This window comes from Quercus lobata, chromosome 2 (genome assembly GCF_001633185.2).
Source record: "Quercus lobata isolate SW786 chromosome 2, ValleyOak3.0 Primary Assembly, whole genome shotgun sequence".
Taxonomy (NCBI): Eukaryota; Viridiplantae; Streptophyta; class Magnoliopsida; order Fagales; family Fagaceae; genus Quercus; species Quercus lobata.
The window spans coordinates 36,431,994-36,458,385 of NC_044905.1; the positions used below are offsets into that span (position 1 = coordinate 36,431,994).

At 32.7% G+C, this 26,392-nt stretch overlaps 2 protein-coding genes across 2 annotated transcripts; both read left to right on the forward strand.

The window, feature by feature from the left end:
* The first annotated feature begins 1,201 nt into the window (after nucleotides 1–1,201).
* Nucleotides 1,202–10,000, forward strand: LOC115975474 (ras-related protein Rab7-like). Its single transcript, XM_031096259.1, has 7 exons — nucleotides 1,202–1,309; nucleotides 1,397–1,423; nucleotides 1,669–1,768; nucleotides 1,886–2,032; nucleotides 6,044–6,124; nucleotides 6,200–6,345; nucleotides 9,644–10,000. The coding sequence occupies exons 1-7, from the start codon at nucleotides 1,257–1,259 to the stop codon at nucleotides 9,705–9,707; spliced, it is 618 nt and encodes a 205-aa protein (XP_030952119.1). The 5' UTR covers nucleotides 1,202–1,256; the 3' UTR covers nucleotides 9,708–10,000.
* Nucleotides 10,001–13,319: 3,319 nt separating this feature from the next.
* Nucleotides 13,320–25,461, forward strand: LOC115975476. The gene is made up of 9 exons (XM_031096260.1): nucleotides 13,320–13,527; nucleotides 13,715–13,766; nucleotides 14,787–14,860; nucleotides 16,298–16,399; nucleotides 18,228–18,371; nucleotides 20,887–20,938; nucleotides 22,124–22,197; nucleotides 24,562–24,657; nucleotides 25,321–25,461. Exons 1-9 carry the CDS (start codon nucleotides 13,403–13,405, stop codon nucleotides 25,373–25,375), a joined length of 774 nt encoding a protein of 257 aa, XP_030952120.1. The 5' UTR covers nucleotides 13,320–13,402; the 3' UTR covers nucleotides 25,376–25,461.
* The last annotated feature ends 931 nt before the right edge of the window (nucleotides 25,462–26,392 follow it).

Genomic DNA, 26,392 nt, shown 5'->3' on the forward strand with positions numbered 1-26,392 from the left:
TGAGAAAGTATTTCTTGAGATTGTCTCATGAGACCATCTCATACAAGATTTTCCGCTAAATACTAGCTTAAAAAGCCATTCCCTATAGTTTTATTTGACAAATTTTTAGTTTTTATATATAGTTTTTTGAATTCTTAATTTTTCTCACTTTTTCAAAGTACAAGATATTTGAGTACATTTTTATCAAAAAAAAAAAAAATCAATAAAAAATTAAATAAACTAATGCTAAACACATGCCCTAGTTTTCCTAAGATAAAGTGAGCGCCACGTGGAATTTACCCAGCAAGTTGGGCCTTTGGTAGTGGGCTCAATTCCAAAGCCCACTAGAGGCAACACCGAAGTAGATTTATGTGGCCTATTCAAAAAATCTGATATGGTGAGCATTGTTGAAGAATAATCTGGGCTTTAAGAAGACATTTGGGCCGGTGTTAAGCCCAAATAATTCTATCGCTGGGTCAAGAAAGGGTTGTTGGGAATGCCGAATGCCCTAGATGAGATAAATGAGGGTTTGTTTGTTTTTTAGAATGAAGTTGGGAATTTTGGATGCTATGTTTACAAGAACCTTCCTCTCTGCATGACGTTGTCGTTGTTTGCATTGCCTATATTAGAAAAATGAGGAAATGTTTTTTTTTTTTTTTTGAGAAAGAATGAGGAAATGTTAGAGTTACAAATTCTTTTATAAAATGTTTTACGGACTGATATGTTAAATAATTATTAATAAATAAAAAAGTGACATTAATAATAAATTTAGTAAAAATTTGTTATAATAATAATCTATAAAACTGTCGTAAAATAGTTTAACATTCTTCTAGAAAAAAAAAATGATAAAGTTATAAATTGCTGATATAGTTATTGGTTATTTGTAAGTGAAAAATTGATCCAATTAATATTGGCCACATCTACAGTTTGTTAAAAAAAACAATAAAATTTTCTCAAAAAAAGAAAAGAAAAAAAGTTAGTGCAAAAGTATTCCGGTAGTGCAGAATTAAACATGTCCAAGTGTCAGTATTCCAAGTGTCTATACACAACAAATCATCATAACCAAAACTCAAACTCTCAATTAATCGATTGTAAAAGTTACACAACAAAACTACAAAAGCAGAGGAAACATCCTTTTATTTCGCTTTATTCATTCGTTGTTCCCTTTTCAATTCATCCACTCTCTATAAAAAGGAACTTGTCTACTCGCACAAATTATAAAATATATATATATATAAAGAAGCTTTAGATTTCAAAAATTCTGAAATCAAATCGCCATGTCAGTGCGTAGGCGTACCTTGCTCAAGGTCATCGTTCTCGGCGACAGTGGGTACGTACTTTGCCTTTTCTTTCTTTTTACACATTATTATTATTATTTATGTTATTGTATTAATTCTTTTTAGTTTTTGGATTTCAGGGTCGGCAAGACTTCGTTGATGAATCAGTATCCTTTCAACTTTCAACTCATTGATCTGTGAGATTATCATATATGTATTTCAATATTTAAGCGATTTATAGTTTTTAATTTCCTCTTTTTTTTTTGGATTGGTTTCTTTAATGGTTCTGCTTGCTAATTTGGGTGATTAAATTTTGAATATATAGTGTGTTGTAGCTGAGCCATTTGTTAATATGGTTAAGAAATTATTATGGGGTAATGTTTGTAGTTGTGGATCTTTAACTAGCTGTTAGATATGTGCATAAGAAGTTTAGTCAGCAGTATAAAGCTACAATTGGTGCCGATTTCGTCACGAAAGAGCTCCAAATTGATGACAGGCTCGTCACTCTACAAGTGGGTAAATGGTATTTGGGCTTTATTCAATTGTAACTTTAGTTTTCTTTTTTTTTTTTTTAATGGGGGATTAATGTTTAATGTCTGATATCATTGTGGGTTCATGCTGGTTGGTAGATATGGGACACCGCAGGCCAAGAGCGGTTTCAAAGTCTTGGAGTTGCGTTTTATAGAGGCGCAGATTGCTGTGTTCTAGCTTATGACGTTAACGTCATGAAGTCGTTTGATACTCTTGATAATTGGCATGAGGAGTTTCTTAAACAGGTTGGTTGTCACTTGTCAATGCCTTTATTCAATCTTTATGCCTTGTTGGTTTTGATGATTTGCTAACAGCCACTTTTCCTTTTTAAGGCAATTTGTTTTATTTCACGTAAAAAAAAAAATTTTAGTTTGTCAGTTATCGTTTGAGTGATTGGAATGTTTATGGAAGAATCTGAAATGTTTTAGTGGCAGCATTCACTTAATAGTGATAATATAAGAGGAAGAAATTGAAATGTTCTAGTGGGAGCATCACTTAATAATGAAAGTACAAGAAAAAGTGTTAGTTACACATTATTTTGGCTCGGAGTGCTTCATTTCTAGGTATAAGTATAACTTTCTAGTCTATTTCATTACTACTGATTCATGCAAAAACTATTTGTTTGAGAGAGTAGGTTTGTTAAATATATGATTTGCGTTTTAGTTCTTTATATTTCATTCAATATTTTTGCAATATGGTGCAAGAATGCAAATCAAGGGCCTTGTTGCTCAACTAGCACCTCCTAGTGTTTCCAATGGAGATGTCTAGGGTTCAAATCTCCCCTCCCCCACCCCATTATTGTAGCTCTTAAAAAAGAGAATGCAAGATGAAACAATGTGGAAAGGAGGTTACTTTTCCTAAGGGGGTCCTCAAATTGAGAAAATTTTTCTTGCTTGAACTATGGGATTAGTAGGTGGGAAAGCGATATCTTCTGCTATTTAATTAACAGGCAGGTGTGAACTTCACCAAAACTTCTTAGATTTAGTTGGTGCAGCAATTGTAGTTCCCCTACTAGCATCTGATATCTTGTTGGTTTCTATTGAAAAAAACAAATCCCATTGTTGACACATGCTTTTGTTAGACTTTCATATTTGAAATCATTTAACATAGGCTCTCATGCCAACAAGCTCCAACTCAAATGGCACTTCCTTTTGCTAAGATTGACATTATCTATAGTTATGAATGGTTTGTTGGAGAGGTTTATTCAATGACATTTGAAATGGAAAATTTCAGACCTTTTACCTTCCTTCTGGAAACAATTACTTTCATTGGATTTCAAATGGCTCATTCTTGTTTGAATTTTGAAATAGATAGTGTCTCACCATGATCTTGCACAGTACATCATTTGTTAGAGAGGTTTAGGCAATGCCATTGGAAAGGGAAAATTTTGGAACTCTTACCTTCCTTTTGGAAACAATAATGATTTTCATTGCATTTCAAATGGCTCATTCTTGTCTGAATTTTAAAATAGATATTGTCTCAGCATGATCTTTCACAGTACATCATTATAACACTTTTTGCTTACTTTATTTGTTCTTTTGCTAAAAATTTTGTCAGCTTTTGTACTTTATACAGTAAGGAGAGATTTATTTCCCCCCCCCCCCATCTCAAATAGAATTAAATCTGTGTTTATTAGAATTTGTGCCATTGGAGCTTTCCATTATTCACCTTTTTTTTGGGGGGGGGGGGTATTTTAAAATTTTATTAGAACCATGAACAGTAGCTTGCCAAAATCTCAGTGATAAAAAAATTAATTTGATTCCCTAGACTGCTTGACCCTGAAAAAGCAGGGGCACCTTGCGTCCTTGAACCGATAACCATCTTTCGGCTAACCTAGCCTCCTCCGTCCCTCGGGGCCAACAAGGGGTAGTACATGAATATTCACCTGTTGTCCATCGACTACGCCTTTCGGCCTGATCTTAGGCCCTGATGTGTTTGTCAGTTTTCAAAGTTGAAGGAAGATGATGCCTTTGTTTATTGAAGAGTCACTATTACAAGTGTAATTCGGTTGGTGTTGAGGAATTTGTTCCACTGAACCGACATCATCAGTTTCTGAAATTTAAAAACCGATCACCGGCTGGCAGATTAAAAAATCAAATCAACTGAAACTGAAGGAATATCAGTTCATTGGTCGATTTTGTTGGTAGTGGTAGATTGAGTACCTTTGAAGCCTTACGCAGCAAGAGGGGCTTGAATGGGCTCAATGGATTCTTTTGATGATGAATACAGATTTCTCTTGAAATTGTCTCAATGGTATGGTACTGACTCCACCCAACCCTAGCCCCTAGGTGCTAACTCCTAGAGTTCCTCTTTTACTTGGTGTTGACTTTAACCAGACATAGGTGCTGCCTCCTAGGTTCTCTATCTTTTATTTTTCTATTCTTCAATTTTCATGTTGCATTGCTTTGGTTTGTTCCGGTCAAAGTTCTTAAAGAAGGATATAATGGATCGAAAATTCAAATGGACAATGGAGATCAACTAAGGGAACAAACCTAAATGCTTTTCTATGTAGAACAGTGGGCTTGATTTCTTCCATAAGTAATGGGCCTGTTAATGTCTTCTTTTTGCATAGCCTAGAATTTTGGGAAATCAAACTATCTCATTAAGCCCCCTTCAACACGGTCTCAAGTTAAATGGCCCAAAACCTCATCTCCCTTGCTCAATCACTTTGCCTTCCCAACCCCTTATCCTTCACTCTTTGCAGACTGACCTTTAAAACCAAGCATGCTGGTGTGTCTGAGATTCCCTCTCTCACATCTCCATTATCTCCCATCTAAGGGGCATCTCTGTCAGTTTTGGAGGATATCGTTTTGCTGACCTACAAAACCGACCACTGAACTAAATCTTTTGGATTTCTGAATACCAGCACTGATAGTTCTGATGGAGGAGAGAATGCCAATCAAAACTGATGATTATGGTCGGTTCTGGTTGCTGTATTTGGTGCCTTTGGTTTTTCTTGCACCCCTCGATGCCTTTCATGGTAGTCAAAGGCGAGCCGCTTGGGCAAGGTGAGGCACTGCTAATGCTCTAAGGCAAGACGTGAGGTGAGGCACCACTAAGGCTCTAAGGCGAGGCTCATTTAGTGAGACGCTCACCTTTAGCCATGAAAAAAGCACTAAGGCGAGAGCCTCATTTAAATATATATATATATATATATATAAATTTTTTTAGAAGGTTGTCATAATACCTATTTTTAGATTATTAGTTTAGAAAACCTATTTTTAGATTAATTAATCTACAGAAAGTTGTTGTAAAACTTATAATTTGATTAATTAATTTTTAAAAGCTTGTAATTAAATATATAGTTAGAATAATTATTAGAGCCTAAACCTATTTATGAAAAAATAAAAAAAATATTAGAGCCTAAACCATGTTAAGCCTATTTTGAAATCAATTAATAGACCTAAATCAATTAAAAGACACTTGATTATAATATATTAGGTATATATGATTTAAGTTATATATGTATAATAATTATTTATAATTTCATGCTTTGCTTTAATTGGGCTAGCACCTTTTTGTCGCCTCAAGCCTCTTGGCTAGGTGCTTAAGTGGATTGGTTAAAGTTTATTCAGTAAAGCTCGTAAGTTGACATTAGGGCTGTCAATAGGTTGGAGCTGATTTGGATCTAATAGGATTCAAGTTCGATCTGATTATATATTACAGAATCCAATGGAAAGTCTGGACATAATGGAATCATAAAAAAAAATGCACTTGAATTTGAATCTGACAAAATTTGAAAATTCAGATTTGGTGTCTTTAAAGTTTCATAATGTAAATCTAAACTTTCCTTCTCTTGTTAATAGGTGTGTTATAATACAAAATTACCCACACATATATGATTTTATTGTTACTAGTGCCTGAACTGATTTAGCATGATAGTGGAACTATGACTGTTTTGAATTCAGATTGTATATGGTTTTTGAGCTGATCCATTGACAGCCCTGCTTTACATGATCCACTGATACGATGATTTGCATCATTATATCCTAATACCTGGCTTTACATGTTGAAGTATTGTAGGAATATAATTTCTTCACTTATTTTGATTCCTCCATCACATTTAAATGCAGACTACATGCTTTGTTGATCAGTTCCTGTGCAATTTTAACAGTCTGCAGTTTTTGAGTTGATTATTTGCGATTCTATTATTTCTAGTTTTAGTCTCTATGATTTTTTGCTTTAGTTTTTCAAAAGGTGCTTATATCTTTTTCCGTTTGAATGTTGAACTGGTTTCCACCTTCATTGTTTTTCAGGCAAATCCACCTAACCCAAGGACATTTCCGTTTATATTGCTTGGAAACAAGATTGATGTTGATGGTGGGAATAGTCGAGTGGTAAGGATATACAGTTGCAGTGCTATCCATGTTTCTTTGTTCCTTAGATGTTAACCTAAATTATCTTCTGTCCAGGTTTCTGAGAAGAAAGCAAAGGAGTGGTGTGCTTCAAAAGGCAACATCCCTTACTTTGAGACATCAGCAAAAGAGGATTATAATGTTGACGCTGCATTCTTATGTATTGCCAAGACTGCTCTAGCCAATGAGCGTGAACAGGACATGTAAGTTTATTTTGAGTGTTGATATCTTTTTTGATTGGCTTGCCATTATATATCACTGTTGTAAGGTACTAACAGGCATAGGTTTGAAATGAACCCCATGGCAAACATACAGTGCTAGTAATATTCTAAGTATTAACAGTCACAAGTTTTGAGATGAACATGGGTTCAGAAGCACTCCATGGAAATGAGTTCTGGATCATATTTTACAGGAGTCTAACAAGGCATGATTTTTGTGGCTACAATTACTACAATTAAAGAGATAAAAATTGGGGTCAAGGAATATGAGATATTCCTAGTGAGAGGTCATCATTGCTTGTACTGCATCAAGGGTGTGCGCCCGATAAAAACTATCCTTAGAACTTACTTATCAAAAAAAAGAAAAAAAGAAAAAAAAGAAGAAGAAAAACTACCCTTATTAGGACTTCAAACCTGTGCAGTTCAACAATGCCACATTAAATTTCATTTATTGGAAGTGAGAAATGCATATAATTTAGTTAAAAAAATAAATGAGCTTATGTTTGAAGTACCTGTCTATCTCTTATCTTTGGTAAGATCTATTTACCACTGGTAGTGTTCAACTTATGTTCATTAGCTCATAAATATATACTAGTATCATTTTATCCTGTCAATAAAATGTATTAACTGTTTTTATGATTATGAAAGGTATTAGAGCACCACATAGGACTAGCCATTCAGTTAGTCCAGCACTGTAGGCAAAATGTATGTGAGCGTAGTGTTAATCCATTTCTGACCAGCACTGTACTTAGCAATTGGCTTTAATTTATTTATTTGAGTTTATCCACTACTTTTTTCTCCCTTTTTCTCTCGAAGTCTTGCTCTATCACACAACGTTCTCTCTCTCACATGCCGGATCTCTCTCACACTGTGATCCTTTCCTTCATCACATTGGGGGCCCACCACATGATCAAGATAGCCGTTACCTTGATGTCTGAATAATTCCCATATAGTTATGGTTGTAATAAGATGTTGAAAGTCTTGAAGGGTGGAAAATAAATTCTGTAAAATGAAATAATTAGGCGCGGAAAATCCCATAAGAAAATGCCATGAGGTCTGGTGGTACGCTATATTTGAGGTTATACTATGGATATTCTTTTAGTCTTTTAGGTAGTTTGAATATTGTTTATATTTGCTAACAGAATTAATCACAAACCATTTCCAAGAGAAGAAAAGAGGGTGGCATTTATGATCAAATTTAAGAATAGCTTGGTAGATGTGAGAAAGGTCAAGGGAAATTGGAACAGTCGGTGAGCACAAAAATTAGATGTGCATGATGATGCATATCAGTGATTAATTTTATTGTGTGGCCATTCAGCTGGTTCTGGCCATTGTTTGCACAGTGGTAGTGATGCAACTTACTGCATTACATATACATTGGTAATTGCTGACCATAAGCTAATGGCAATGAAGATTGTCTATGAGGATTTTCGTCTTCTTTATCTGATAGGAAATCAACCCATCGGCAAGTAAATATGATGACTGCCTTGTAGAAGGTGTTGGACCCATGGTCAACTAATCTTTTTAGGGTTTTACAACTCCCCAGATTATGAAAATTGTATCAATTCTGAGTTTCTTGTGAAAATGAATAGATTTTGAAGTTATGGAAAGTTTTCCTTCGGACAAACTACTTCATTTTCTTTTGGGAAGATGAAAATTTCTGAACCTTAGTATTATGACACCTATTTCTATCTGGTTTTTTTTTTTTCTTTTTCTCTTCTTCTTTTGGCAGTTAAGCTAAATGCCTTGATATTAAGAGAATATGTAGTTGTATTTTGAGATTTTGGACTCTGATCTACTTGTTAGTACTACTGTTTATGGGACTTGAATTTATCTTGAAGTTATATTTTTTTGATAAGTAAAAAATGGAATGATAAGAAAAAATTGAAAATATATTCTCAACAAGGTCCTACAACTGCATTTCCATTTAATGATCATGTATCATTTTCAATTTCCTTTCATTAATATATTTTTTCCTTCTTTTCCTTCATATAGTTAAAGATATATTCTTCATGTAAGTTTTTGGAATAAGAATTGTGTAGTGGGAGAAGGTGGATCATCTATTGATACACTGTACTGTTGCATATGACCTGTGGAGCTTTGTTTTTAGATTCTTTGGAATACAGTAGGTTCTACTGGAAAAGGTCATTGACCTTATGTTTGGTTGGAGAAATTGGGTTGGTAAGCATTAGTCAGATATTTGGAATATTGTCCATTATGATTGATGTGGAATATATGGAGGGAGCATAATCAGCACACTTGAAGATGTGTAAAGTATGAGGATTCTGTTGTAGCAACCTTCACTAGTTCTTTATATGAGTGGTCTCGTGTTTGGGGTTTTACGATTAGTGATTCTATTGCATCATTTATAGTCGTTGATTTTTTGTATATAATTCTTTTAATTCTTTAGGCTACTTTGTGTCCTTTGTACATGAAGTAGCCTCTCTTTAATAAAATTATTCTTATCTATAAAAAAAAATGTGAATTTTTTTGCAAAATTCAATGTTTGTCTTTTATATCTCAATTGTTGTTGTGTTGGTTGGTTGTTCATATTTGAGTCTATCTAAGTTATTGTTCAGCATTTTGTTTATTACATGGTATATACCTTATTTGTTTTCTGTAGCATTTAAGTTCATTCATATTTTCTCATTAAGGCCATTGTGGGGCAGATTGGCATTTCAAAAACGACTCAATAGTAAGCCATTGAGCTCTAGCTCAACTGGTACCTCCTCCCCTTCTAAGTGCTAGGTGGAGGGTGGGGATGAGGGTTGGGTGCTTGTGTAACTTACCATTTAAAAAAAAAAAAAACCAGTATAGGTATTATTGTGATGCATATATTCTGTATTTTGAAAATATTTATACTTGTCAAATACGTCAAATACTATCTAAAAATAATGGACTGTTTTAATTTCCTTGGATTACAAATTACTATTTTACAATTTGTTTGCTAAAAAACAAAGCTTGTTTTGGAGATGGGAGGGAAAAAAAAGGTGTCTATGTTCAGCTGTTTCATTAGTACAATGGAGCATTCTTGTGATGTTTTTTCCCTTCTCTATTGTGTTATACCATAGTATGTATTAAAATGCAACAGATAGTTGGGAATTGGGATTTTATTTTTCCCTCTTTAATTTCTGTTAAATATGAATCATCCATGGATAATACTGAAGTCATGTACTTCTCTCTGCTATTGGTGTTATATCCTAATATCATTAAGATTTTGGAGCAGCCTATGAGATGCATCAATGGACTTTTTTGACGCTCATTCTTCCATTTTAAATTGCAGATATTTCCAAGGAATCCCTGAGGCTGTTTCAGATTCCGAGCCAAGGGGTGGTTGTGCATGCTGATCTGGCATATCAAATAATTTGACTGACCCAATGTTTTTGGTTGCGACGTCATTTTTTGTGGGCCTTGTGATTCTTTCCATTTTTTTTCATCTTTTTTTGGTTTTGTACACCCTGTTAACTAAGTTCTTGCAAGTTCATGCTTGACACTGAAATTGCCATGTGGAAAAAACTAAAAGTAGTCTTGTTTTGGTTAGGATGGACTTCAAGAATCCGGAATTGTAGAAACCTATCTTGGATTGGTTCACCATGAGTTATTTTAAGCATAGATTAGGGAAAGAGTGTTTGAACTTGTAGTTATCTGTTTTATTTTATTTTATTTTATTTATTTATTTATTTTTTTGAGAAACAAACACACACATACAAGGTAGAAGGAAATGAGTTCTAACACAAAGGCACACCACAACTCTACTCAAAAGCCATTGTAACTTGTAGTTATCTGTTGATTAGCTATGCACAACCTAATTGGCCTTTTATTTTTATTTTTACCATAAGCAGAATAGAGCATTCCCACCCCGCACTCCCCAAAAAAGAAAAGAAAAAGAAGGTTAACCTGAAGAATGGGTAGAACTACTAAATTGTAATGTACTCGTAAATCATGAGACCATTCTAATGTGAAAAATTGAAGATTTGGAGTACATCTTTTTGTGCGTGTGTTTTACCCATTTTTGTGAAATAGTGTAATTTTTCTTGGTTGAAAACCAATCTTAAAGTGCATCAAAATAAATGGGATTAAAATATTTTTGATTGGTCCGTGGGTGAACCAAAAGAATCAACCAAACCTAATTGAAAAAGAAGTCCTTTCAATGAAATGATGTAGCGGAAGAAACGTTTGAAGAACTCAAGAAAGTTGTCTCCAACCCACCGGCTCTCGGCCTACCGATTTTTCCAAGATATTTATAAAAGATGTGATGCATCAAGTACATAATTAAGAGCTGGCTTGATTCGCGAAAGGAGGTCCATAACCTTTCACAACCATATGTTCACTTTTATAAGAAGCTCTTGGCATCGGTCATTGCAGTTAAATAAACTTTAAGGTAAACTCTTTTAACTATTAAAACTGACCAGTCACATTCCTATTAGAATAGAAAACTGGCAACCCTACACATAAATTAAAAGCTAAAAAATTATTGGCTACATGTTTTTGGTTGAGTATAAGAGTGGGGAAGGACAATAGAGTGATAAGATGGCTTGTCCATAAAAGAAGAGGAAGCCCCAACAGAAGAAGCAGATACTTCATCACCCTTTGGATTGAAGAGTTGGAAGATCAGATATGCTATGAGAAGGATGAGGACAGCAAGGGCATCCTTGCAACCCTTAAGATTAGAAAGGTGACAACACAACAGCTTGAAGGGATTCTTTTTGAAGAAGGGCATCATGCTTTACAAAGTAAGGGTCTTTGTTGGGAAAAGAATCCTCCTTAAAGCCAAGTATATTGCAGCACATCCATGACTCCTCCACAGTTGGAAACTTTGGCTATAAGAAATCTTCACAAAAAAGTGCCAAGAGACACTTCTATTAGAAAAAAAAAAAAACGGAGCAAGATTGTCACAAGGCATGTAAGGGAGTGTGAAACTAGCCAAAGATGGAAGTTGGAGATTTTGCCTACACTTGAACAAACTTGGATAGACTGACATATTAATGGACTTCGTAGAAGGACTTCAATATTTCAATGTCATGAACACATCAAAAATACATATCACTTGATTTTGAAAGTGACATTTGGGCTATCAATCTCCCATATCAATTCAAGAGTCTTGATAGAACCAACATATCCAACTTTGGTCTTTGCACCTAACAATTGTACTTCCATGAAATTGAAAAACGCCATTCCCTTTAGATTATTAACAAAAATTCCTTTTGTTACTCTAGGTTGATTATTGAAGGACTTACATGTGAGAAGAACCATTTAATTGAAGAGAGGCTTGTCATCTGAAATAGTATTTCGAATTCGAACAATGATCTCCAGTCCAGTGTCGTTGTTTCAAACCAAAGCTTATGACTTCTCCCTTTTCATCATTTTATCATATCACCTAGCGACATTATGTTACCAAAAATTAACCAATATAACAATAAAGAATGCTGAACATTTTTCTCAAAAAAAGAAAAATAATACTGAACATGTAACCACCGAAACAACGTTATTTTTGGATACCATTAAAAAACGCAAAATGACATCATTTTGAAACTGGTCATGTAATTGTAAAGCAATTAAATTATGCAAGACAGCGTCAGTTTTTTGAGGAACTTGTGCATAAACAAATGATGAAATTTAAGGAGGCAATAGTGCACATTTAAACACCCATTTATTTAGAGTCATTTGAGGTCCATTTTTAAACATACTTTTAAACTAAGCAAATTAAGGAATTTACCACATTTCAAGCATTGGGAACTCCAAACATGTCAAATGCCAAATTATTAGGAGCATTGACTAAAGAAGCATAAACAATGTTATCTTTTTTAAGAATAACTTAATTTAAAACAGTTATGCATTTGAATTTGATTAAAAAATCTAACGTATTGTATAAAAGGTACTTACTAAGCACTATATTTAAGTTTTATCTAAAAAGTAACATCAACATGTTGTGCTCCCTCCTCCCATGTTAAATGTGAGAGAAGAGAGTATTATATCGAGAACATTTAATAATTACTTGTGACTTGTGAATTTGGTGTTTCCACGTAAGCAATGTGAGAAAAATTAATGATAGTAATTGACATGGAAATAGACATTCCTCTAATTATAGTAATATGGTCTATACTCTATCATAATTGAGAAAGTATAAAGACACAACAAAATGTCATAATATTTTTATCTCATTCATGAGGTGGGTCTCAATAAATATTTTATTATTTTATTTTATTTTTACATAGGATGCGGTTGACAGCCTGACACTTTAAATGTTGTGAAAAATGTTGAGAAATTTTGTTGCGGCTATGGAACAAGTCACCATAATGAGTAATTCTAGTACTACATAAAAAATTACAAATTTTGTCACAATTATCATAAGTGGCCGTTTGTAACGCAGTAAGTCAATTTCATGAATCCATAATTATTTTTTAAATTTTTATTATTATTCACAAGGTGTATGACAAAAATAGTGATATTTTATCTTTATTTCTATATATTAAGAGGATTTAGAAAGTTAGTTATATCTTTGAAAAATGTCAAAAATACTCCTAATTTAATTAAATAATCCTTATTCTTAAAAAAATAAAAAGTAGGGTTAAAATTGTAATTCAAAAAATTAAAAAGCAAAAATAAACTATGTAATAAACTTTTTCTCCTAAAAATTAGTACATTATTGTTTGAATATATATCACACATGTTTAATACATTTATTCCTAAAAACTAGCGCATGCTAAACCTAGTCTTTTATTTATTTTCAAATTCTAAATTTTAGTTTTTTTAAAGTTTATTTCTATATAACCTCATTAACAATAAATAAATTTAAATTAAAAAATTACATTAAACTTAAAATAATAATAAAAAAGTTATACAAAAGCGTGTGTGATAAATCTAGTTTTAATAACGGACAATTGCATGAGGTTACCCGATAAGCAACGTGGAGCAGTGGTGTCCACTTTTTCTTTATATATATTCATTTTTCAGAACAACGATGCTCTCTTTTTGAGTCTCTTTGCCTTGGCAGCAATATTTGTTAGTTAGTTAGTTAGTTTGGTTGGCAAAAGGGGGGGCGATGGCGAGTTCATGGGAAATTGGGTTAAGAAGTGTATTCGCAGTGTTGGGTTGTCTTATGTTGGCTACTCTCATCTACACCATCTCCATCGATGATCTTCCTTTTCGTAAAGACCTCCTCACCCCGTACGCTCTCTCTCTCTCACCATGTTACTAAAATAGCCTTATTTTTTGGTTAATTTATTGTGGATTAATTGCTTATTCTTGGTCAAAATCTGTTACTTTTTAAGGGTTATATATATATATTTAGAGATAATTCTTTTCTTTTGGTTCAAGAAACACCAAAACTAAAAATTGAAATTTGAACGATCAGGTGGATGGTGGCAACCTTGGTTGACTTCTATATCAACGTTGTACCTCTTGCGGTATGTTTTTTGCAATTGTATTATTCACCATCTAAATTTTCACGGCTTTTGGTTTGCTGTGACGTGGCCTTGCGATGACGTGACATTAAATTTTAAGTTTATTTTATTTTTTCTAACATTATAAAATATATCATATCATCTTAATCTTATCTTCTTTCTAAATAATGTAATATTATATTTTTTATAGAGATTTTATTAATGTAAGATTATACGAACCTAATATTATGGCATAATGTAACGTCACAGTGAACCAAACGCTCCTTAATTGGAAACTCAATAGTTGATTTGTGTCTTTTTATTTTTAAATTAGGAGTTGGGTAATTGGAATGATAAGATAGAACAATGAAAGTTTTATTTTCCATTTTGTCTAAACAAACAGAGAGTATGAGATAAAGAGCAATCACCATGGAAGAGCATGTGTTTTGTAGGTTTAAATCCTATATATATATATAGATATACATTTTTTTTTTTCATTTAAGTTACTATTGTGCTTAAAAAAAAATGAAACAAAGGAAAACTTGTGAACATATGTTTTAAGAAACTTGAGACAAAAAAACTAGCTAGTACTATGAATGAACCATCAATATTTCACTAATTTTTTACAAGGTATGATGAAGCAATCTATCTAGGATTTTTTTTTAATGTTATTTCTAGAGTTTATTGTAGAGGATTCTAAATTGGAGGTAGTGATGGAAGGGTCATGAATTCCTTGTTTTAGTGCTTGAAGAGCTTATGGGTTTTTCGTTTGATATTTAAAACCATGATTGGATGCTATCAATTTATATATAGAATGTCCTCAAGTCTACTTCAAAATGGACATATAATTGTTTGTTGCATAATATATGCATGTGTAATAAAAATTCCAAAGTATCTTATACTATACATGAAGTGCATGAGCTAATTGAAAGCTTAGATACCTAATTATAGTCATAGGACATTGTCTTATTAGAAAATTTCAGTCTTATTTATGCTTGTTGAATAAAATTTTATTTGAACTCACATACTCATCTACCATATCAGGCATGGATTCTCTACAAGGAACCTAAATGGATCACTGCAATACCGTGGATAATTCTGCTAGTATGCTTTGGCAGGTATTTTTTTTATTTGCTTTTAAATCTGTTGAAGTTTATTTTTTGTTTGAAAACGTTACAACTTAGGGTTGACATATTGTAGGAAGGTCTATCTACTTGAAGGCTGTGTTCAGTTATCCCATGAGATTATGTTGAGCCACAAACTATTTTCTGTTATTCAAATGAACATGACATCAAAGTATTAGAAACAAGAATAGGTTTGAACATTAATTTATTTCAGGGAATGGGGGAGTATTTGAGTGACATAGACTTAAAAAGAAAAAGAAAAAAAAAAGAGTACTTTTCTAAAATTATTTTGCTGAGTTCAATGAATGATTGGATCATGACTAATATTTGACAAAGATTGTTACGCACTTGTTTTTTAGTTGCTACTTCTCTTGTATTTGGAACCTGGTTTTTCCTTCTTTAGTTCTGCAGTTTTTATATTTTGATTTTCTCCAAAATGTTTTGCTAGAATTTTCCTTGTTCTTTTTTCCGCATGGTCAAGTTTTTAGTCAGACTTATGTAAACAGTAGTACTTTTCTGGTTATGGAATCAAGCGACATGATGCACATATGTGAAACATGGAAAAAATTAATTGGTAATGCTGAAGTACTACTGACATTGGATATGATCTATGAGATACAATTATCTTATGCTGTCTTATTTATTCGTATGTTTTAGAAAAGTCGTTAATATTATTCAAAACAGAAAAATTTATGTTATCTCATTATTCTGACTGCTTCATTTTTGAAATTATTTAGTTTGCTTTGTGCTTTTGAAGCTTTGGTTTTATTTTGTTATTCTCCTTTTTTTCATAATTGCAAATTTGGCTCAATATTTTCTATTTAATACAACAAACAAACTTTAGTTCCAAACCTTTGGGGTTGCCCTCATGTATAATTTTCAGTCATTCTATCTTATTTGAAATCATAATTTTTGTCACCTCCGTAATTGTCATATCCTTTTTTACTAGTTAGTGCTATTTTAGGTCTTCCTTTATATTTTTTCCCCTTTGACTTGAATCAATTCACTCTTCCTAACTGGTGCATTAATCACTCTCCTTTGTATATGACCAAACCATCTCAAGTGACTCTCCCTCATCCTTTTATTATAGGGGCCACTCCTATTTTTAAGCAAAATTCTCTATTTCAACTTTTTTCTTTTCTTGTATTTCCATTTATCCATCATAACATTACACTCATTTTATGAACATGTTAGTACCTGATTTTCTGGTTCATATATATATATATATATATATTTTTTAATATTTCTAAGGTGAAAGTGGCATTGAGGGCCTTTGATTCCTTTGCATCTTTAAAGATTTTAAGTTTTTTATGTATATATTGTGTTATTGTTGAAGTATCAAATTTGTAAATGAGCTTTTGAGCATTATTTTTATCATGCTTATGGCACTACCAATCTTTCAATGGAAGTAAAATGGTTTTTAATTTTCAGCATTACTACTTGTGCCTACATTCTCATGCAACTCCTGAAGGTTCCATCTGAACAAAATTTACAAGATCCCATGGATTATGTTCTGTTGCGGCATCCAGGCAAGTATGTATATAAATTTACAGGTTTGCATTTTTAGTTTTCTTATGCAGGTAGATGTTCTTATGCACTTGTGTTGAAATAAAATGGTAGGTTTTTAAATCATCTATAAGCTTGTCTTCTATGTTAAATTTTGGAGTTATTCCAATTTCCCTTTTCTCCTTTAGTTTTTCCCTGTTAAGATTTGTGGAGGCATGAAGATTCAGTTCACTGTTGTTTTTATAATTTCTTAAATTTGTTCCTTTACTGGATTGAAGAGGATTGAGGTACTTCAGTTTGTTGGTTTACAATTTCAGTATGGTTCACAAGCTGTTTTTGTGTACTATCTGAGAGTGGAAAAAGGTACCAAATTTCTTTTGAATTCATTGAGTTTAAATTTTTACTAATACTATTGTAGAGAGGATAGAAAGGTTCTTGATAGGATGGGAAAAATTGAACTTTTCAAGGAACACTATCATCAAAGTACTTTATATAACTTACCTTCTATTTTCTTTCCCTTTTCACCATCCCAACCCATTTGACTAATAGATTAGAGAAGTTATATAGGAGATTTTTCTATGGGGTGGGCTGTAGATAAATTGCAATTTGATTTAGTGCATTGAAATCTTGTCTGCTCTCCCATTAGATTTGGAAGGTTGGGAATTAGAAAACTAAGTACCTATGATCCCACATAGCTGGGGAAATGGTTATAATGTGGAGGGGGATCATCCTATGTGTGAGATATAGGGATTTATTATGGCAGATGTCGTAAGTGTTAGGCTGTCATGGGTGCAAGGTTTAAGGTCTATCAAGTTTAGCAGGAAGTGTAACAAGTGTGTTGTGCCCATGTTTTGCCAAATGATCTATATTATGATTTGTTCCTTTTAGCCAGTATTTAGGACTCTTTGGACAGTGGGAGGATTCAGGCATGGAATCTGATTTGTATGCGTGTGTCAGAATTGGGACCTCAAATTATATTATTTGTCTTTTGATCTTCTATATTCTGATCTTCCATCAAATAGTATGGCCAATAGGATAGCTTGGAGGTTGACCCATAGTGGTCACTGTAATGTCCATTATTTTTATAAGATAATTAGAGGGTTTTATGGGTGTGATTTTCCTTGGAAGAGTATCTGGCATACAAAAGTTCCAAGAGAAATTGCCTCGGAAAAGATCCTAACTGTGCGTAATTTCATCAAAAGGAATGTTATTTTTTTGGATTGCTGTTGCATGAGTAAATCAAGTAGTGAGTCACTAGATGATCTGCTACTATGTGAGAGTGTTATGATCATTCTCTTCACTTTATTTGTAGTTCAAAGGATGATGCCAAATAAGGCGGTTGATGTGCTATTCAGCTGGAAAAGAAAGTATGAGAGACACAATAGTTGTTTTATTTGCATCCTGTCCCTCTCTGTCTCATATGGAGAGAGAGAGAGAGAGAGGAATGGATTAACCATGTTGAACAAGTGGTTGAGTTAAAATCACTATCCCTGAGTTAAAACATCTCTTTCCATGCATTATTTATGTATCATTTTGAATTGTGATAGATCATCTGTCTTTGTGTAAACAGAAAATTATGCTATGCATCCTTTAAAATAAAAATTTGGATGGAATTTATAATATAAAAAAAAGGATGGAGCTTTGCTTTAGTAATCTTAGTAAGTTTCCAGGTAAATCATTATTTTATTGCCTTCTTCAATGGGTTACTAGGTAAATCATACCTTTTTGTGCTGTAGGATTTTGTCAATGAAGAAAGATGTGATTGCATGTTTCAGTAAATTTATTTATTTATTTATTTTTTTCCATTCACTTTTCTCCAAAAGTGTGATTTACTTCAAAAATACTCATTGTGTAGGGATGACACACAACAAAAGAGGAATCATTCTTTTGTTGTGACTCTGAGGATCCTTTTCGTTATTTTGGGTTGTTTGATGTTGGGAACTTTGGTTTATACTCTCTTGACTGATGGTTCTCCCTTTCGCAAAGAGCTTTTAACTCCGTAAGTATTTATTTTAATCATTATGGATAGTACCATCCTCTGGTTATGCTACTTGTCAATAACAGTTCTATATTATCGTTTATAGGTATATCATCAGGTTCTTCTCATTTTTGTTAGAGTAGAAATAATGTTCATAACAAATACAAAAGAAGAGAGTTCATGTATGTTGTATTCATACTTTTGTTTTTCCTTCTTGTGTTGTATTTATGTTTGGGATAACAGGTAAGTTTTAGTTTTGCCAAAAAGATTTTATATAAAAGAATTCGTCAGATGATTGGAAATATTAATTATTTAGCACGAATTCTTAAATTATATTTAGAAAACATGATGTTACCTCTAATCATGTCAGTACAGGCAAGCAACCTGCTGCACTAAATTTTGTAGAATATAGCATATCTTTTCCAGTCCTTGGCCTAACCTTGTGTCATATGCAATTATTTTTGGTTATCAGGCTCTGATACTGTCATGCTATGATGTCTATGTTTTAAGACGTTTCTGCCTATGGAATTAGGCATGACTGAACTTTGTAGACATCTAAACATACCCCAACCCCATGTTTAGTGAGACAGGCTGGGAATATCTTCCCTAGTCTTCCATCTTATCTTTTAGGAGCCATATGAAATGCCTAGGTTATCTTAAACATCATATTCAAATTGGTAGTTCTAAATAATAAATTAAGTTGTATTCCTACTAGTTATTTTCAGTAGCTAATGTCACAGTAAATCTGCAAGTCACCTAGAACATGGATTAGTATTGCACATTGAAGGGATGGATGGCAGGTTATGCACCTAGCATACCTATCAAAAAAAGTTATGCACCTAGCATAAGATAAGATAGTTTCAGGGTCACTCACGTTACATGAACCAGTGGTATGTGCTCAAGTTTTGTTTCATTAGGCTTTTCTTTTGGAGTGAGGAGGAAAAATCTGGTCAAAATTTTTTAAACATCTATGAGTCCTTTTTAGTTTGTTATTAATTTTGTGAGAAATGCACTAAGTAAAATTTTGTCTGGTTGTATGTTACTTTTCAATTATGAATATTCTGTCTTTTATATTAAGATCTAGAATAACATGAAATTATATTAAGATCTAGAATAATAAGAAATTATTTCATGGATTCTTAAATTTTATATTTTGATATGGAATGCTCTGGTTGGGTTGTCTGATTTTGTTGGAGATTGCTGGCATTCCCCTTTTATTTTTTTTGATAAGTAAGTAATGTAGTATTATTAATGATCAAATAAACTTTATGTTAACGATGATGAACAAAAAGTGTTAAAAAAGTACAGAAAACTCAAAATGAAAATCTATGAGAAACTTGAATCTCTAAAATAGAAGAACATTGTGTGAAACCCCAAATCCGGGACTAATCAAAAGAGTACAAGCAAACAAAGTTTTCAATTGATCCAATGAGCTCTCCATATCTTCAAAAGTATGACTATTCCGTTCCTTCCAAACAAGCCACATCAAACAACCTGGCACCATGTTTAAAGTATCGGAACCCTGTTTGCCAAACCAATTTATATAGATAAATAGCAAAGAAGCAACATTCCTTGGCAAGACCCACTGAATCCCAAACATCTGAAAGATATCTCCCCATAAAGCATAAGCAACGTTGCAATGGATTAAAAGATGATCCACCATTTCCCCATTACTTTGGCACATACAACACCAATTAAACAATGACAAATTCCTCCTTTTAAGGTTATCCAAAATAAAAATCTTTCCTGATGCTATTGTCCATGAAAAGAATGACACCCTCTTGGGATTCTTCATGGACCAAATACCTTTCCAAGGGAAAGAGACAATAGTGCCTCCCTGAATCTCCCTATAAAAAGACCTCTTAGGTTATGATCTGATTAGATAAATGCTAGAGAGGGACTGAAAGTTTGTTTAAGTCTGCGGTAAGTTTTTGTCTTGTTTATGCTTTTGGTGTCCTCTATGCCGGCATGCTTAGTGACATAACCATCTTCTTTGCGTGTTGAAAGTGAAAGTTTCTAAAAACTTCCGGGCTTATGCTTCCAACTAAATACTTTATGGCCTTGCTGACTGCGCTAATAGAAGCTAAGTGGAGCACTCTATACGTGGGTTATAATAGAAGCTTTTCAATGGGTTTTTTAAATGGTCAGCTTTAGGTCGAGGCTCCAATGCCTAACTAGTAGAAAAAAAAAAAGAATATATATATTAATCATTTCATTCACTTTTTGTAACAAATATGTGTACATTTTCAACAATTTTGTCATTCTCAAATGGTATACTAACTATGCAATATTTGGCAGAACTTTTGCATTTAGCTTTTCTTCTTTTTTAAATTGGTATGTTTTACTCATGCAATGGGTTTTCAACTCAAGGCCTTACCAGCAACCTTGTTCTCTAAGTTGGAGGAGATGCCATTTGAGCTAAAGCTCATTGGCAACGTTTGCATGCTTGTGTCTGTAATATGTCTCTTTTCAAGTTTGTCTGTGAAGGTCATTTACTTGTAAGGTGAATGTAATGATTTTGATAAAATACTTGCAGGTGGATGATAGCAACACTTGTTGACTTTTATATCAATGTTGTGGCCCTATCGGTATGTTTCTAAGTGCCTTCATCTCTGCAGTTTCATAGCTATTTGAAAGCAAATAATGTCACCATTAAATTGCGATGAAGGAGAATTAATTGGTCAACTTTAATTAGAAAGTTTAGAAGTAACTATGTGCATGGAAACTTTCATCTTCTTACGTCCTGTTTTGTTTGTCTTATAAACTTTCACTTTTGAAGGGAACATCATTTTGTGTTTTGTTTTTTTTAAAGAAACATATAAACGTTTTTCAAAATGGAAGGGGTATGCTTGGAAATCAGTATATTAATAACCATTGACTTTTAAAACTGGACAAATATTTTGGGCAAAGTAAAAATAGAATAATGGACAATAGTTAGTGAACAAATATGTAAAACATTTATTCAAATATGTAAAATATCTATATGTATGTATGTCAATATATGTTTTCTATGCCGAATTTTTAAAACATTATTTAAAACCTTGAACTAAATGAAATGCATACGTATTCCGTACCACATATCTTTTGCTAGTTGATAATATGTATTCCATACCACATATCTTTTACTATATATATATATAGTCTTGTATGTTACTATCTACTGAACAAACAAAATGGAACAACGGGAGTATATGATAACAATATTGCAATACAAAATTCTAAATTTCATGTTAATTCATTGCTTTAAGCTCCATCTTTTGTTGGACATATGATCTTTCATAAATACAAAAAATATATAGTGTGTATTCATTGCCTGCAATTGTCGATTAAAATCTAGGCAGAGTAGTGGTGAGAGGTTGTTTAATCAACTTCCTATTTGTAAAAAGCAAACAGTTAATGGCTGGTCAGATGTTCAAGAGAGCACTATCAAGGTGCAAATGGTTCCCATAGCAATGATGCAGAACCTCAAAATGAACTTTGAGTGTGTTTTGAGCCCCTTGCAAAATTTTATATTTTTTTGACTTATACAGTTGGTTTGGGATGAATGGGATCAGTAATATGTTGCTCAACAATAATTTTATTCAAATTCAACTTTTTCTTTCTTTTCTTCCTAATTATTTAAAAAAAAAAACTTTTGAGATTATGAAATACAACAGCAATATGTCTGAAGTTTTCCTAGAAAGTAAGTGCATGACATTTTTGGATTTTTGTATCATTATTATGATTTCTTTTTTGAATAATTAGTATATTCATCCTTCTGTATTAAATATCAGGTTTGGGTTTATTACAAGGAATCAAGTTGGATTTCTGCAATGATCTGGATAATTCTGTTGGTATCATTTGGCAGGTAATTTCTCACTCATGATTTCAAATATTAGCTGCCCTTTGATTTATCTGGTAATGGAAACATGTAATTTGTTAGGTGTGTAATGTTATGAAACTAGAGTTTCACTGTCTTTGATGAGCACTGTGTGGAACTTTATTGACTGAAATGCCTTATGCAAATCAAAATTGGGATTTTCCTTCATTAAATTTAAAATTTTCTAGTAAACTATGTAAATCTATAATTTTTTGCTTATAAATATGTAATTATATTATAATGTACTCAGCAAATTTTGGACTTTTATTACATAAATATATAAGGGTTAATTGTAGAAATTTACCTTAAACTTTGGGGTACTTGCACTTTGCACCCCAAAACCTAAACCATGAAAACTTGAAGTCACCACCCAATTGTAATACACCTTGTAACTTTTGCACACTACCATCTGGATGTTAAGTCTTAAGTCATGTGTAAACCCTCAGCCAGTTAAATGTAAAAATTGATCTCCCACAGTTACATTTACTAAACTACCCTCCATTCTTATTGCCTCCCTATTTCAAATTAGTGCACCCCTATAGCTCATTTCTTGTAAATGGAGTGAACCCAATCTCAAACAATTCATCTTCCCACATCAAGAAAAGCAAATCTAGACCCAGCATAGTAAAAGGCTTCGGCTATAGAAAGCAAGGCTGACAAAAGCTTTAAATTCCCACTTTTGTGAGTTACTGAAAGTAGATGATAAACCATTCAGAGACTGTAACTGATGAAGCCAAAAGCGGTGAATAGAAGAACCAACTTCTTTCTTTTATGAACGAAATCGAAACCCATTTTTACCAATTGCAGGTCCATCAAATACCAAACCCAAAAGAACCCAGACTTTGACTGCAAACAAAATTTTGAGCTCACCCACAGATTATTGAAATTAAAATAAAATATTGTAGTGAGAGTGGAAGTGAGAGAGGTTTAGGGTGGTTTTTTACCCATATTTATAACTACACATGAATGGGCAAGATTGTCACTGTAAATCTAAAATCTTAAAAATTTAAATAATTGTACAATTATGTGTTTCAACCATTCGGCCACTAAACTCCATGTCATTGTTCATTTTTCAAGAAGTTAAAATATGGGGGCAATTTTGATAATGGAAAACACCTCTATGAGTTTAGTTTCATAGAAAGGAATCAAAATCTGAGTTTCTGCAGCAGACCTGTGGCCTGTGGGCAGTTTGGTAAATTTCACTTTGGGAGGGCAGTTTTGTCATTTTAGTGCAAAGCAGTTGAACATTAAACTTAACATCCAGATAGACAGTGGGTTGTAATTTGCAAGATTTGTTACAATTGGGGTGGTGATTGCAAATTTCATAATTTGGAACACAAAGTGTAAGGACTATCATAATTTAGGGTGAATTTCTGCAATTAACCCAACATAAAATTACGAGATAACATCATTCTTGTTTTATACATCAATCATAACTAGCACATATGCTGATTTTTGGTTGTAACCAAATACACCCATTTTATTACTTTCGTATTGCCAATACTTCTTAGTTCTATCTTTCCTACTTATCAAAAATAAAAATAAAATAATACTGCTTAGTTCTATGTTTCCCAAGATGATTGTTGAAAACAATGGTTTTGACATCCGGCATTTTGTTGCTGATGTTGTTGTTGTTATTGTTGCTGTGGTCATTTCCTATCATGGACAGAAAACATGATGATATGATGTTGTTTATTACTTCCTATCTGGGACAGAAACCATGAATTAATTTATCTAATGGAATTTCTTTGTTTTTTCATAATTTAAAGTTAATAATCTATGCTGTTAATAATTTATTTATAACAAATTGTAGCTGAAAAATTGATGCATCAATTTCAAGGATATAGATATGACTTTGGCTTTTACCTGTCCCACCTTTGAATTTGAACAGTTGACCTTTAAATCAGTATTGCATCCTGATATTTCTCTCTGTCAATGGTAAAGTTCTACAATTTCAATGTTAGATATTTGCCGTTGACTACTGCATTGCCTCTCTCTTGTTCTTTCAAGATTGCATATCATGTGTTTTGCCAAAACTCGTACCTGTTTTTTACCGTGTCTAGAGATAGATGGACGGGTGTTTCAGTATTAGGCTTACACCATCATTAGAGAATGTTCATTTGATAAAGTTGTGAGAAGAAGAGATAAGAATTTACTCGTCTTATGACAGTAGAACATTATAATAATAACAAAAATATTAAACTACAAGTGTGAAGCTTTTTCATTGGACAGGTTCCTATGTTATTGTTTTGGGTGCATGCTCTTTTAACACCAGCATAGGGCATAAAATTATTCTCGGTTCCAATGTAGTTTGGATTGATTACTAATATATTGTATTTTTCATTGTTTTAGCATTACCACATCTGTCTACATTGCCTTGAAGCTTTTCCAGCTCACTTCCCAAGATCCAATCTACCTTGTTTTATTGAATAGTTACAGTGGCTACAGGTATCACATGTAACGTGTTTGACTTTTGAATTTTGTGGACATGTAAGAAATAAGACCAGGTTTGAAATTTTCATTTTTACCATATTCTTTATGATTATCATAGACTCATGGAGGTCTTATATATATTACATATCTAAATTCCTCTTTATATTTGGAAAATCCAAAATTGGATTACACATTTTTGACATGCACACCAAACTCATTATTCTATCCCTAAATTAATGTTTTTTTTTTTTTTTTTTAATTTTAAAAAAGAAAAAAAAAATTTATAGAACGAAAAACTTGAAATTTAAACATTTTATAGATGAGATGGTTATTGATCGATCATCATCTTGATATTTTGCAGGCAGGAAATATATAAGGAGACAATTGTCACTAAACAAATCCAATAGAAAGTTATTAAGTATTAAGCAGTGTAATATTGGCAAAAGTTAATAACTTGAACCTAACTAATATATATATATAGCGCACCTACTGTGCAAGTATATGGTGTATTAGTACTTAAAGAGGTGATGGTGTAGAATTCTGTAATTTCTTGGAAGTAAACATGTAGGCGGGTGTAGAATTCTGTTTTCTGCTTTATGATGGTATTATATATTAACCCTCATGTTGGTGAGAATATTTTCCTTGGATTGTAATTATTGGAGAATCATATTGATACAGGAAATGTGTGTGTCTTTGGTCATCCTACGGAGAGACCGCATATGGTGACAAATAGAAGGAAGCAAACACCTTAAGCCATCAGAAGGAAAGAACTTTTTACTGTCTTGAGTATTCAGCCCAAAATTTTAGTTTTTTGTTTCATCACCAAGTTTTACCTGTAGTAGAACCAATTTTCGATCTTGTTATTTGATAAATCTTAAAGAGTAGTTATTAGTAATAGTGGAATCTAAGAAGAAAAGTTGAGGTTTTGAAATTACTCCTAAAATGAATTGGTGTTTGTAAACTTGGTTGTAAATTGGATTGCAGTTGGATTTGATTTAAATTTATTTACTCCAGGATTTGCTTGCTTAAAAAAATTTTCAAGCTGTTTGGGAGGTCAAGGGGTTGGGTTAGCTGGTTTATACTAACTCAAATTTGGCTAATATATTGTAACTGGCTGAAGCTGGTAACAATAATGGAGATCTAATTATTCGATCATGGTGTTCCTTGAATTTTCATTCATGCATCAGTCACCTACCAAATAGAACTGTTGGGAATTGGTAAGATAAATCTCATGATCAAAGTTTACAGCAATACCTGAGTACATTTGTGTTAATTCTACCAAACAGGTTGAGAATGGTAAAAAAAATAGAGAAGAAGTTATTGGGGATGGGGTTGATGTTTCATTTTAGACATTTGAATTTGAATATGTACTAATGGAGTAATGTTTTATTGCCTCTGAATAATCTGAAAGACTAAAACTATGAAAAGAAAATAGGAAAAGTAAAGAAGAAAAGAGGAAGCCCATGTTAGCATTTATTTTCTTCATTGTAATGTTTGAACGTAGTAATTATCCCATAACACTAGCTTATATATATATATATATATATATATATATATGATAATAATAGATGTCAGGTCCCAGATGAGATCAATCTCTTTTTTAGTACCTAGCTGAGTGTAGCCTCCTTTTATACTTGGTATTAAAGGGTCAAAGGGAGTTTGCCCAAAAAGCTAATAATTAGCTTAGCTTTGCAATGGCATCTCCACCCTTTAACTATGGATTGTTAGACAGTCACAGAAGGGGACATGC